The sequence below is a fragment of the Wolffia australiana genome, chromosome 10 (genome assembly GCF_029677425.1).
Source record: "Wolffia australiana isolate 7733 chromosome 10, ASM2967742v1".
In the NCBI taxonomy this organism is placed as follows: Eukaryota; Viridiplantae; Streptophyta; class Magnoliopsida; order Alismatales; family Araceae; genus Wolffia; species Wolffia australiana.
In genome coordinates, this window is record NC_135844.1 from 5,612,968 (window position 1) to 5,628,674 (window position 15,707).

General features: G+C 41.9%; 1 protein-coding gene across 1 annotated transcript; it reads right to left on the bottom strand.

Moving 5' to 3' along the window:
• Positions 1–7,593: 7,593 nt before the first annotated feature.
• LOC144708711 (protease Do-like 9) lies at positions 7,594–13,693 on the bottom strand. The gene is made up of 9 exons (XM_078582134.1): positions 13,133–13,693; positions 11,275–11,474; positions 11,022–11,202; positions 9,973–10,164; positions 9,486–9,718; positions 8,754–8,855; positions 8,615–8,665; positions 7,992–8,096; positions 7,594–7,872 (listed from the first exon to the last, which is right to left on the bottom strand). The coding sequence occupies exons 1-9, from the start codon at positions 13,659–13,661 to the stop codon at positions 7,774–7,776; spliced, it is 1,692 nt and encodes a 563-aa protein (XP_078438260.1). The 5' UTR covers positions 13,662–13,693; the 3' UTR covers positions 7,594–7,773.
• Between the last annotated feature and the right edge of the window lie 2,014 nt (positions 13,694–15,707).

Sequence of the window (15,707 nt, forward strand, 5' to 3'; positions counted from 1 at the left end):
GTTGGAAGATATACTTATGTTTTGGGGGTTTTTATGAAAAATACCCACTTAGTACAAATAGGGGAAGGCCCTGAACAAAATTCACCCAGGCCAGAATTGTTCAGGGGCCTTTCCGCTTCTTCTACCTTCTCCCACAACCCCTCTCCATCCCTAATGTGATCGGGATGATGTAACGATGACGACGGAGATTGAACGGGGCTCGCCAATGAGAAGGAGGAGATTCGATGTGAAAATGATCGCATGGATATGTCTAGAGGCTGCACATTTGAGCAGCTTGACTCATCTCGCTCCAGGATCAAAGAAATCACGGATGTATACACCTATAACTCTTGGCTCTCTTTAGGGGAAAATTCCTCATACCCCGACATGCCGAGGTAAAAAAAATATATATTAAAAAACAAAACCATGAACATATCATTTTTTACAATGAATCGCATCAACCTCCGAGCGATTGAAATAAGAGGAGGCTATCGCTTGCTTCGAGCGATTAAGAAATGCGGAGTTTTTAACTGTCAGAGTGAAAACATTAATAATATTGCGATCAGTGCAAAGGTACTTTGTTTCATGGTTTTATCAATGACATTTTGATTCCATTACGTGTCTTCCGCTGCCTGGAATCTTTGTCATCTCTTCTCAGTTCTCTCGATGAGCAAGAGAACTGAGAAGAGAAGGAGAGGAAATGGCGCTCCTCAATTCAAGAAAAACTCAAATTGACAGTCTTGAAATTTGGTGACGAAAGACCGTTTTTGGTGATCTACAACTCCTTTTATAGGTCAGGAACTGCCTAAAGACCTTCTTGACTTATATGGGACCTTTTCACCACCGTCCCCGGCGACCAAGTTGGTGGAAATCTGCCTTCTCGTTGATGGAATAACGGCTTTGCCTACGAAGACGATGGCGGGAGGAAGAAGAAGTCGATGATGCCCCTAGACCATTAGCTCCATGCCTTGGGGGTTCAACCGCTGCGGACTCTCTTTAGTTGTAGTGGACCCTGCACGGTCAGCATTGCCACATAAGCTCCTCACGCCACATGTCCACGCATGATTTGTCCACGTCAACGCTCCTCGCTGAGTTGTCTCCTGCAAATAGAAGGGAAGATAAAAGAATATTAAGAATTGATCTTGACCGTTCAATCTTCTTAATGAATTCAGATAACATGCATTTTTAGTATCTTATATGATCATATTTACATACTTATTTGCATTAAATTACTTATATTTGTATGTTATCAAGCTTAAAATGATTAAATCTATTTTTAAAATGATGTTCTGAATTTTCTGTATTCTTGTGCATTTTTGGGGAATTTTCTGACAATATATTCTAAAAGGACAGAAATTTTTGAGATGAAAAATGATTTTTCTGGAATTTTTTGACATTAAATCTGGAAAGATCTTATTTCTCTGAGTGAATATATATATATATATATATACTGCCAAAAAAAATAGTGCCGGGTATGACCAACCCCTAGGGTTGTGCCCATAGACCAATCTAGTCGTGCAATGGATGCCACCCAGGGAGATTTTATTTATTAAATGTAGTGTTCAACAACGTTTATAGGCGTGGAGCGAGTGTACATGTCCTAATTACCCACAGGCCATACTCGCCCACGCCCTTGGTGCAGAAAAGAAAAAATACATGAGTGGTACCTATTAGTAGCCAATATAAGGTTTTTCATTGTCGTTAGTGTGTTGGAGGCCACAGCGTGGTAATGCGTGAAGTGTTCACAATCCCCCCCACCTTCTGCAGATGTCAACTTTGTCGTGCACGGCAGGTAGGCCAATCAAGCAAGAGGGAGAGCTCTCCCGCCTCCAGCGCTCCATGCAATACGCTAGTCCACCGGCCCTCCTTCAAAAGTGTGTGACGCATACGAAGAGCCGGCAAGTAGAGGAGCTCAACACGATAGCATCCACGAGTTGTCTGAAGGAGTTCCTACCAAGAGAGGACAAGGGAGGAAGGAGTTTGTGTGCATAACACATGGTTGGCAAGGGCATCCACTATCTAGTTGCCCCCGTGTAGCTGGTGGCGAACACTAGGCAGGCGAGGGTGGCACCGCATGATGTCCTTGTTGGGTTCTAGGGACCTAGATCTGGATGAACAGAATATAACGATGCGCAGCGGAAGTCTTTTTGCGAATCGAACGGCATCAACGAAACCATTAAACTAGGTACCTTTTCACGGATCGCATCCGTGATTCCTTAGATCCCGGAGCGAGACGAGTCGAGCTGCTCAAGTGTGCAGCCTCTAGACATATCTGCGCGGTCCTCGGCACGTCGGATCTCCTCCTTCTCGTTGACGAGCCCCGTTCTTTCTCCGTCGGCGTCGTTATGTCGTCCCGATCACATCAGAGATGGAGAGGGGGTGTGGGGAGAGTGGAGAAGAAGGGGAAAGGCCCCTGAACAATTCTGGCCTGGGTGAATTTCGTTCAGGGCCTTCCCCTATTTGTACTAAGTGGGTATTTTTCATAAAAACCCCCAAAACATAAGTATATATTCCAACGTCTAAAAGACCATTTGCGTGTGACCCTCTAGGCCCATGTATCAGTCTAGTTAACGAGTCCAGCGGCCCAAAAACCTTTATTGGCCTTCCAAATTAATTAACTATATCATCATATAGATTAATTAACGTCGGATCGATTTAACCCAATCGATAGGTCGAGACTCCGACACGTGGGGTGCCAAGCTACACCTCGTGTCCTAGAAGATACAAAGGAGTGTCTATCGACTCACTCGTGTAACCTGTTCATCATCGGTTACCGTGTATGTATAATCCCTCATCCACTTGATGCTCCTTAGACGACTTAGGGTATGGTCAACTGTCAAACCCTAATCGATCATCCGAGTTAGTACTGATGCATTCGAAAATCATCGGAGAACTCTTCTCCGATATTTCACTGCCTTGGCCAAGGCCTTCATCGCATCATCTTCCTTGAGCTGTCACCTCTTATACCGAGGGTGGACGATCCCATCTTGACCACTCAATCACCTTCGTGTACTTCTTGATGCACCCGAACTATGACCGTTTAGAATCTCATGATTAGAGACTCGTTGGCCATAGCCAAAGTACAACCGTCCATCCACAATATGTCTTTGGTGTTTCAAGTCTAAGGACCACTTACACAACCGTGACGTGAATCAAGCTGATTGACAGTTCAGTATAATACCATTTAGGGATTCGTACGGATCAATTCAGTGAACTCTTTCCACTAAAGAGCACCCACTATCTATCCTTAGTCTCGCCACACTAATGGCTACAGGACTGGCCATACTCATCATATGAGTGAGGCTAGATAGTGCTATTCTATCCGGATACTTCGATGTACTTCTCGCATATCCTTTGAATAGGAATGTTTAGAACACATGCTTAAAGACTAGTGATCTCCGTATTACAATCTCATCATAATTGACTAAGTCCGATCATGTATTCATGGACTTCATTATGAGCATCACACATGCACTATAATGAATATGTTATATTAATGAACATGGAACGAGATGTGGAATGTATGATTGGCTTGCCGGCCACATATATTTCCATCAGTCCTGCCATATGTGGTGCAGCTTGTATGTTTATGCTTCAGAGCATAAACTTGCATGAAGCATGTCAACTAACACTTGTGAGTCTGATCCTAAGACGATATTGTGAAGGTTTCGTTCCTCGCAAAAGAGTAAACCATCAGGCATCACCATAGCCTCGCCTACTGTATTAGATTGAATGCCAAAAAGACAAAAAAATAAAGAGAATGCGTCATGTATGGTCATGGAGAATACCACCCCCTCCAATTGGCCCCGGGTTCACTTTGGCCACACCATCCACACTCAGTTTGAGGATACGGTGGATGCCAATGGAAAATTTGTAGCCGAATGGTGATGGGGGTGAGGGTTACTGAATTGCCCTAAGTGTGAAGTAGGTCGAATGCGAGGGCTAAGATGCGAGTGAGAGGCGATATGAGATGGTGGGTACGCTTTATCCATTGCTTGACCCGACGCAAGATATCAAGTGCTCGCATGGCAGAGCAAGATATCAAAGTGGAAAATATATATTTATACAAATTTTTGGGCTTTTATTTTATTTAATATGAATTTTAAAATATTTTTTATCCCTTTTATATTGCACCGCCACGTGTCACAACTAATCATTAACTTAATTAATGATTGGCGTCAGCCAATCATTTCGCCAAGAAATCATGGCTTAGCGATTCGTGAAGCGATGATTGCAACTATGACTAACAAATTAACTCTTGAATTTTCTAATGCCAGGGTGACATGGACAAATCAAAGAAATAAGGCCTTTTTCTGCAATAAATGCGCGCGTGGGCTGAGGCACAAAACGACAAAATATGACTTTTCTTCTTTTTTTTTCTTTTTTCCTTTTGAATTAGCGGCAAGCGACGTGGCCGAACCACACGGCCCCTCGTGAACACATGGCCCACGCATGTACACGTGGCACACAGCTATCAAGATTTAGGAGGATAAAAAGAAAGAGAAGCGTTGACATAGGAATATCATATGAAACGAGGAAATCTGTCAAGTGTCCTTGTGTCACGGAGTCAAATCCCGAGGTGGGAACAATGCTCGAATCGGACGTGTGCCTGCCTTAGTGCTTGGAGCAGAACACTGAGCAGCCTTGCATTGTTGCAGCGTAAGTCTTCGCAATAGCTAAAGATTGCATAGGAAGGGTTAGGAGAGAAGGTGGGGATGCAGTCCCGTACATGAATAGGGTCAGTGCATTCATATCGTAAAGAGTCTACATTATAGTCATGGACATTACATGGGGGAAGACGAGGGAAGATACTGAAGTAACGAGACAAGGCGCTACACGCCTTGGTAGTGTCGCTCCTTCACCTTGAGGACTGCCGCTCCGCGCGCTCGCTGGCCCGTCGACCATCTGCCGCCCAATCCCAGCCTTGACGCTCCACCCGCCACCATCACCCACGATGACACCTATCGCACATGGTCCGCCCAAATGCTGATGTGCTCGATGCCTCAAGCTGGGCTCTGTGCGCCCAATACTACCCGCGGGGCGCCACGCGCATGCACTATCTTGGCACTCACTGTGCGCCATTGTATTAATCTCTCGGAGGAATGTCTCTCGCCCCGCGCCTTGCACACGGAGCGCCCCACGGGTAGTGTTGGGCGCAGAGAGCCCAGCTTGAGGCGTCGAGCACTGTGGCATTTGGGCGGACCATGTGCGATAGGTGTCATTGGGTGATGGTGGCGCGTGGAGCGTCAACGCTGGGATTGGGCAGCAGATGGTCGAATGCCATGCCCACAGGCGCGCGACGCCCAGCCCAGGGGCACTCGTGTAGCGACGGGCCAGTGAGCGCGCGGAGCGGCAGTCCTCAAGGTGAAGGAGCGACACTACCAAGGCGTGTAGCGCCTTGTCTCGTTACTTCAGTATCTTCCCTCGTCTTCCCCCATGTAATGTCCATGACTATAATGTAGACTCTTTACGATATGAATGCACTGACCCTATTCATGTACGGGACTGCATCCCCACCTTCTCTCCTAACCCTTCCTATGCAATCTTTAGCTATTGCGAAGACTTACGCTGCAACAATGCAAGGCTGCTCAGTGTTCTGCTCCAAGCACTAAGGCAGGCACACGTCAGATTCGAGCATTGTTCCCACCTTGGGATTTGACTGCGTGACACTAGGACACTTGACAGATTTCCTCTATTCATTTGAATTTTAGTATTTATGATAGCCTTCACATCACTATAGATAATAAACCTAAGAATATGTGTATTCCCTCTTATTCTCTTCCTCATTATCTTCTCAACTTCTCAGCCTGTGTTCCTCATTAAAATTACATAAATGTATCAGCGTTGATATTCAAGGTGTACACATATCATGTGTAAAAAATATGATTTCCATCTTGGGAATTTGTTTCGTCATGCATGTGATATTCTATTTATTCCTCTCACATCAGGGAAAATCTATTTATTTTTTGCCAGAAAAATCTTCAAAATAGTTTTGGAAAAAATGAATTTCATCATTAGTACAAAAGACAAAGTAGTCTTGTAATTCCTCGTTGCGGATTTTTTCCTGGAATAAGGAAAACAATTTTCAATCAATAAGTGGTTACATGTAAGTAACACAATCAATTCTTAGAAGATACATTGCATTGCCTTCATTGATGATAGCTAGTTCTGTTCCTCATATGCTATTATTCCAATCCCATAGTAGTACGTGGATTTGGAAGATTGAAATATACAAATGTGCTTATAAAGATGTTCAATTATCAGAAACAGAATTTCTTAAATATTGCTGAATGGATGGTATTAATATATAATTACCGGCCCACCCCATCTAAATATTGGTGAAAAATTAAAGTATGATTCCATCATGGAGAAGCAATGGGGAAAAAGAGAAAAAGTTATAAATAATTTAACAGTCTGGGGAACAACAGGAGGAACTCCCTCCAGTCCGTGACAACTAAATATTTTTCTCAATCAATTCCTTTGTCCCTCACCTCAGCCTTCAAGTGTGAGAAAAATCCTTTCAAGTTCGAACTTGTTTATTGGGAATCTGTGTTATTCTACTTACTGTACTTGTTTATTTACTTTACTGTACATATTGAATTTATTCATTAAAATTGTATTAAATTTGTTTTATTATTCACTTCAATATGATATTTTGTCTTTCCTTCCTTTTCTACAGAGAAGGATACAAATTAAATTCGATTTAATTTTCATCTCAACGTAATATATGAAAACCTTGGTTTTTTCTTCATTTATCCTTAGCACATAGGTACAGTTTTTTTACTGTTTTGAGAAATATTTACCCTCTGAAAAGAAGAGAAAACAATCTTTGCCTAATTAAATGAACTTCAATACAGCAGATGCGTACGAATTCTTGAAATATAGATTTTTTTTTGTTTTCTGTTCGTGGAAATGTTTGGACAAAAACAAATGATCTTAACTGGAACTGCCAACTAGTTTATCTTTATAGATAAACAAAAGTAACAAATAAACTCATTTGCATTTGAATCCAGTTTGTACAAACCACAAGTTCCTCTCCACAAAAGAGCAGAGATAATTTTGCACAAGAACACAGAAGTACAGCCAACTAGGCTCTCTTTGTACAAAAACAAAAGTAGCAAATAAAACAAGTTGCATTTGAATCCAGTTTGTACAGTCCACTAGTTTCTCTCCATAAAAGAGCAGAGATAATTTTGCACAAGAGCACAGTAGTACAGCCAACTAGGATCTCTTTGTACAAAAACAAAAGTAGCAAATAAAACAAGTTGCATTTGAATCCAGTTTGTACAGTCCACTAGTTTCTCTCCATAAAAGAGCAGAGATAATTTTGCACAAGAGCACAGTAGTACAGCCAACTAGGATCTCTTTGTACAAAAACAAAAGTAGCAAATAAAACAAGTTGCATTTGAATCCAGTTTGTACAGTCCACTAGTTTCTCTCCATAAAAGAGCAGAGATAATTTTGCACAAGAACACAGTAGTACAGCCAACTAGGATCTCTTTGTACAAAAACAAAAGTAGCAAATAAAACAAGTTGCATTTGAATCCAGTTTGTACAGTCTACTAGTTTCTCTCCATAAAAGAGCAGAGATAATTTTGCACAAGAACACAGTAGTACAGCCAACTAGGATCTCTTTATACAAAAACAAAAGTAGCAAATAAACTCATTTGCATTTGAATCCAGTTTGTACAGACCATTAGTTTCTCTCTATAGATGAACAAAAAAGACCCTGTGAATATAAACCAACCTATTTTTTCATCCCTGGATTTGCAGAATCGCCCAATATCATAGCCCTTATGTCCTCAGATCATCCGACATTGCTGAAGGTACGCAATGGGTGGCAAGAATCTCCAGCGTTGCAGCCTTTGCGGCCTTTGTCTCCAGTACGACAATCTAATAACCCAAGAGAGAAACAAATAAAACAGAAAATTTATAATTAGATCAATGATTCTTACAAAAATTTTAATTTTAAAAAGTCTTTATTCAGGGGACTTTTGCGATGAATTAGAGACCTGATTGTAGTCCAAATCGAACTGTAAAAATTCATCTTTGCAGTCTTCTACCATGCCCGCCAGGCTCTTAAGATTTTTCACAGGCTTGCCATTAAAAGAAAGAACCTGCAATCAGACCGATGAAGAAGTTCATACAACCCGTGATTAGTAATCCAAGAATAAGATGAGAAATAACCCGGATACCAATGATTTGAAACCTTGGCAAGAATATGGGTTTCAGTGATTTTTCTGCCTTTTAATGGATAAACATTGAAAGAGAGGGAAGCAAATAGATTAACTGATTAGTTTTAGTGGGAAGAAAATGACCATATAATAATAGATAAAATATCTCAAATTAGTTCTAACAGGAGTCTGATGATGGTAATAGTTCACATAAAATAAAGAAAAACTTTATTCCTGTTCGAGGGTCAGGATTTTCCACTAGATCATCTTTTGAGATTCTACGTTATTTTCTCAGATGTCATAAAGGTAGTGGGATTATTAGATTCTAATTCTATTATGATTTGGTTGAAAAGAAGAAAGAATGCACAAGAAATGTAGATTTTTAAGACTACAAAGACTGTCTGTTCAATTCTTCAAATATAATAATACAAACCTTTGAGAAAAAGTTCATTCTCACTTACCTGAGTATTGACAATCTCTTCATAGCCGATGTTAATATCTGCCACAAGAACCTGAAAAATATCAAACACCAAAGCCATTAAAAGCATTTTTCTAGGGGAATAATTATGGAAAATGCAAAGTTTTTTCTGACACGAAAACCTGAGAGACAACCACAAGTTGTTCATCCTCTGATTGTGCCATAGAATGAAGGAGCTTGTCCAACAATTTCACAGGAGCATCATATTCGTACTCTTTTCCATACTGAAATCATGAACAAAAGGAAACTTCAGTAAAGCAAATCTTCGCGTTCATATTGTATATTCTGAAAAGCAAGATAAAAAAATGTCACAAAAACGCCTTCAGGATGGATAGCTTACATGACATTATCGATTTCAATGGTTAGAAAGAGAAATTTGGTCCAAGAGTGGACTGTAGTAGCGTTGGAGGATGATGTTTAATTCATCATTATCATCCTTAATCATCAATATTCTAAGCCATGCAGGGATAACTATGACGCTTTTATGATGAAACAGGATGATGATAACAATGATGATAACAAGATTTAATATTCCATTTTAGCTTGAAACTGATACCCGAAGAGGACGATGACGATGCTGTTTCACCATCCGGTGGATGACGGTGATGATTCAATGATAGCTAATGGAAACCGGAAGATAATCTTGACGACTTGTCAAGATCATCGTCCATTCATCATGATCATTATTGTCTCCAAACCTTACAAAGTAGAGGATATTTTCACTTTAAGACGGCTATCATTCTGAATTCCTAATTTCTAAGCTAGAAAGCCAACGCCTCATTTTCAACTGAATATCAACATTGAAAAGAAGGAAACCAAGTGAGGAATGACACATGATTTAGAGAGAAACTAACCTCTGAGCGAAGATAAGGAACAGAAATAAACGTGAAGACAAAACCAGCCACGATATAGTATGAGGGTGGTCTGCCCTTAATATGGGCAGGAATGAGTCTCTTGTGAGTTTCAAGCTTTACACTAAACTCGTGGACTTGTGAGCTGCGAAGAATCTTAACCAGGGCAGTCTCCCCAGTGTATTTCTGTGAGACAAGATAACTAAAGCCAATGCGTTCACCATGCCTGAAAGGAACTGCAACAAAACAAAGCAACGATAATTCAATTTTCACACATTTAACATAAAAAAAACAGAAGTCATAAACCCAAACCCTTACCCTAAACAGTTAAACTCAAAGTCCTAAATCCTAGATCATGAAAATTAACCTATAGAACTCTACACCTGAAACTATAAACCATATCTCCTTAAATAGAAATAATTAGTCAAAAGCCTACACATTAAACACTAAACCATATCAAATCCTAAATATGGGAATTGAAACATCGTACTGGTCCCATCATTGGCAATGTCGATCCCATCAAAACTGAGGAGAATATCAGATGGCTTTAGAAGATGAGCATCTGGGGCAGTGGGCTCCACTCTTCTGATACGAACGCCCTTCTGATCAGCCTGCATTCCCATTGCCTTGCGAAGATCAGGGTTTTCCATCTTCTGCCACTCCACACCCAAGATCGGAAAACCTGTAGAGGGATTAACGATTAAGTTAAAAATTGGAGGTCTGCTGATATGATTCCCAACCCATGTCACAGGTATTTTGGTCATTCTAATGTAGGATAGTTTCCCTTTAAATTGTCGCAATCCTTCTCTGAGGAGGAATGTCAAGAAGATGAAGACAGCTGGCAGATTCTGCAAGAAGGAGAAGGAAGCAGGACACAGTAGAAAGGGGCTGAGGGTGGTCTTCTGAGTGGAGGAGAGAGAATGATAGAATTATATAAAAAGAGAATAGGACGATAACAGGCTAACAATTTTGGTTAAGGCTTATGAAAGGACAACAAACGACAGAATAGGACAGACAGACCAGGCCGGAACATCATTTAAGTCAATCATCTGTCGGAGAGTCTGCATTTCCGGCTGATGGCTGGATGGAGCCAATGATGAAACAAACAGAGGACGGTTGTGAACTGCTTAAATCACTGGCACCTGATAATTGGTCGGAATATAGGGCACAAGGACTTTTGTTCCCATTCAGAGGTTAGGACAGGTGACTGTCGATGTTAATGGACGGAACAGATGACGGAACATCATCTATCCACGAGCCTGAGTTGTATTTACAGACCCTGTTCCACTATGAGAAGTATTTCCCATGCTGAATAGGTCCGTTTCCACTGAGTCTCCAGTCATCTTCCTCCTCGTCAAATTGTCTAGATGTCTAACCCTTCTTGCCTGCCCTGCTTAGGGGAGGGTTGCATTCATAAAAAGGGAAACTATCATTCTTGTACATGACGAAAATGCCAGTGCCATGGGTTTGGGATTTGTATAGCCTGCATCCCAAAAAATAGAAAAGAAATGAGAAGTAGATCCACTGTGCGCCATATACCTGTGTAGCCTCCTGTTTTTTCATAATCTTTGATGAAATGAAGAATAACAGGTGTAGGTATAACGTATCCTATGTTTTCAACATCTTCGTGCTTAAGGGACTGAAATGCTATCCCAACACATTTCCCTTTATCATTGAAAGCAGGGCCACCAGAATTTCCAGAGTTTATTGCAGCATCTATCTGTTATTTCATATAAAATTAGAAATTAGAAGAAGAAAAAATACCAAAAAAAAAATTTATAATACCACTCGCCTGCAAGCCCAAAAGCTCGGTAGAACCATGCACATATGATAAGATCTCCATGCGTGAAACAACCCCACTAGTGACAGAGATGGTATCACCACCAATTGGGTAGCCAACAACAGTGACAGCGTCCTGAAGCGCAGGTAGCTGACCAAATTCCACAGGAGTGACTCCTTCCCAGAATTCATCATCGCTTACGGTAAGCAAGGCTGCACAATAAAAATCTTGGCTTCAGTTTCTAGCAACAGGTGTTTGAATAGTTGTAAGCATTTGACCCAAATAAACATTATATAGTAAGAGGAAATAACTTTGGATAGTTCCAACATTTGGATATGAGCCCCAATCACTCTACGAGGGACAACTTTTGTTTCATATAAGGATATCATAGTCTTTTATATTCAGAGTAGTTTTCCCCAATTTAAATAATTGTTACTAGGATTCTGCACCCGTCAACATCATTGAGCCTTGTTGATGCTGACGCGGACCATGACACTGATGGTTTTTCTGGGTGATTGAAGATAACAATGACGATGGCATTGATGGGGTGCCATGAATGTTTGATAATAATGTTAATGGGATGCCATAAAAGAGAGAGGCAGGAGTCAAGGTCGTCCTGTAGAAGATGACGCCGATGTTGATGATTGACCATGACGGGGCACCCCTAGATGGCCCATGTCATTGATATTTGATAATGTCATCAACAAACTGTCAACAGTTTCTGTCAACGTTGACTGGACGTGAGGAATCCTAGCTGTTATCATTTCCTTGCATCTTTCTCAGACCTCTTCCTTTAACCCTCGTCCCTTGCTAATGTGATTGTCTCCCACTCGCCGGGTTTTCAATTGGCATCCCCTTCGACAACCCCCCCTTGACTGACACTTCTATCTCCGTCTGAAAATCTCCCTCTTGAATCTCAAAGAACATATAATCATGTTATTATCATATTTTTCTCCTTTTACTTGCAATCCATAACTAAAATTTTGACACTCTTACTGTTATACACAGCAGGTCTGAAAAGTTTCACATTTTCAGAGGAATGATACTAAAATTATGTTCCAAAGCGCCACAATAAAGGGAAAAATAAATGAGAAGAACAATCCACAAGAATAAGTGAGAACAGTTTGTAAGTACCCTAGAGATTCAAACATTGAAAATTGTTCTGCTTGATCTTCAAAAATAACTAAAGATGATGCATCCTTTGATACTCATGAATTGGTAGATAGAAATGATGATGCATCTTTTGATACTTTCACGTGTCAGCAGAAGAAAAAATTTTATCATCGAGACATGTTAAAACGGTCGGATTAGAAAACCATTAATCTGTGCCATGATTGATTGCCCAGATTTCTCAAAATTAAGATTAGATGTTATGTGATCTAGGATATTCAAACATCGAAAATAGCTCTACTCGTGCTTTCAAAAGAGTTTCAAGAAAACATACTTCTCCTGAAATGATGATGCAGCTACAGATGTTTTTACGGTCCAGTAGAAAAAAGGCTTTTTTCATCAAGAATGATAAAATGATCGGATTACGAGACCATAATCCAATTTTCTTATCCTATCACTTTACCATTCGTGATTCCCCAGGAGCCTCCAAATCAAGATTGGATGACATTTTGTTCAACAAGATATTGAAACAATATTCTAATAACTCTCGATTTGGTGCATAGAAGTGACGACGCAACTCTTAATTATTTCATGCCCCTGTAAATAAATTTTAAAAAAATAACCTCGATCATGAAGATAGGTCAAGCGATCCGATCAAGAAACAATCATTTGGCTCTCAAAATCATTCAAAACCAACTTCCAATCACCGAAGAGAAACCCAATTCAAGGTAAAAAAAAAAAAAGAAAGAAAGAAACATACCAATATCACACTCGGTTCCAATGGCCAGCACAGTCGCCAAGTACTTGGTATCAGACCCTCGTTTCTTGAGCTTAACCTGCGTGTGGTGCTCCACGGAATGCGCATTCGTCAGCACGCGGCGCCCGGCAACGATGAACCCGCTACTGCTCGAGCTGTACTGCCTCTTCCTCTGCCACGGCAACGAGAAATTGGGCTCGGTGTGCACGCAGAAGACCTTCACCACGGCGTCCATGGAGGGCACGACCCTGGCCGCCTGCCGCCACGCGAGCGACTGCTGCTCGGCCAAGACGAGGTGGTCGCCGTCCTCGCTGTTGACGACAACAAGGGAATTCCGCAGCGGAGAAGAAGGGCTCTTGATCGGCTCGTCCGCGGGCTTCCGCGGCCTGCCCCGAGGCCTGCGCGAGGGGGAAGCGGGAAGCTCGGCGTCCTCCATTAGAGAGGCTTCCGAGGGCAACGGAGAGCTTGATTGGGCGTCTTCCAACGGGGAATCGCGCGCCTTGGGCCTTCCCCTCTTCCTCTTCGCCTCCATAGCTACTCCTGCGAGCTCTGCTTAAACCCCTGCTTATTAACCCTTTCTGCTTCTCTTCCTCCTGCTTTATATAGTGGTCTGTGTTATTGGGCCGGTTGGGTCGAAAGGTCTCGTCATCGGTCCCGTCACTTCTCGTCATCAGTCATCTGACCTCGGAACGATTAGTGTTTGCTCGTCCCGGATGCCGATGTTTGGTTCAGAGATTTAATTGGATATCAGATGGGTATTAGTCGTAAGTGATGGAGATGTTGGGTCGAGACGTCTTTAGGTGACCGGCCGTCATCGGTCTCGTCACTTCTTGTCACCGGTTATTTGTCCTGACCTCGGAACGAGTAGTGTTTGCTTGTCCCGGATGCCGATGTTTGGTCCAGCAATTTAATTGGATATCAGATGGGTATTAGTCGTAAGTGATGGAAATGTTGGGTCGAGACGTCTCTAGGTGACCGCCCGTCATCGGTCTCGTCACTTCTTGTCATCGGTTATCTGTTTTGACCTCGGAATTAGTAGTGCTTGCCCGTCCCGGATAGCAGTATTTGATTTGGAGATTTAATTGGATACCAGATGGATATTCATCGTAAGGGAGGAGACGTTGGGTCGAAACGTATGTAGGTGACCACCCGTCATCGGTCCCATCACTTTTAGTCATCAGTCATTTCTGTCCTCACATTGGAACGAGTAGTGTTTGCCCGTCCTGCATGTCAATGTTTGGTTCAGAGATTTAATCGGATACCACACAGATATTCATCCTAAGGGATGGAGACGTTGGGTCGAAACGTATGTCGGTGACCACCCGTCATCGGTCCCATCACTTTTAGTCATCAGTTGTCTGTTCTGACCTCAAAATGAGTTGTGTTTGCACGTCCCAAATGCTGATATTTGGTTTGGAGATTTAATTGAATAGTAGGCTGATATTAGTCATAAGTGATGGAGACGTCTATTGGTGACCACTATGTCATCAGTCCCTATCACTTCTCATCATCAGTCATCCGTCCTGACCTCAGAGCAAGTAGTCTTTCGACGTCTCGGATGCCAATATTTGGTTTGGAGATTTAATTGAAAATCAGACTAATATTAGTCGTAAGTGATGGAGATGTATGTGGGTGACCACCCCGTCATCAGTCCCTGTCACTTCTCATCATCAGTCATCCATCCTGACCTCAGAATGAGTAGTGTTTGCACGTCCCGGATGCTGTAATTGGTTTGGAGATTTAATTGGATATTAGGCTGATGTTAGTCGTAAGTGATGGAGACGTCTATTGGTGACCACTATGTCATCAGTCCCTGTCACTTCTCATCATCAATCATCCGTCCTGACCTGAGAACAAGTAGTCTTTCGCCGTCTTGCATGCCGGTATTTGGTTTGGAGATTTAATTGAATATCAGACTAATATTAGTTGTAAGTGATGGAGACATCTGTGGGTGACCACCCGTCATCAGTCCCCGTCACTTCTCATCATCTGTCATCCATCCTGACCTCAGAATGAGTAGTGTTTGCCCGTCCCGGATGCCGATATTTGGTTTGGAGATTTAATTGGATATCATACTGATATTAGACGTAAGTGATGGAGATGTCTATTGGTGAACACCCATCATCTATCTCGTCACTTCTCATCATCAGTCATCCGTCCTGATGTAGGAATGAGTAGTGCTTGCCCGTCCTGGATGCCGATGTTTTTTTCAGAGATTTCATTGGGTATCAGATGGATACTCGTCGTAGGTGTCAGAGACATCTATAGGTGACCACCCATCATCAGTCCCGTCACTTCTCATCATCAGTCATCCGTCATGATTCTCAGAATGAGTAGTGCTTGCCCATCCTAGATGACGATGTTTTATTCAGAGATTTAATCTTATATCTGATGGATCATAAGTGATGGAGACATTAGGTCGAACTGCCCGATGGTGACCAAACAACATATGTCCCGTCACTTTTCGTCATCAGTCATCGTTAGAGTGACAATTTGCATGTCCCCCGCCGCTATTTGGTTCGGAGATTTTATCAGAGATTAGTCGGATATTTTTTGTTAATGATGGAGACGTAGGGTC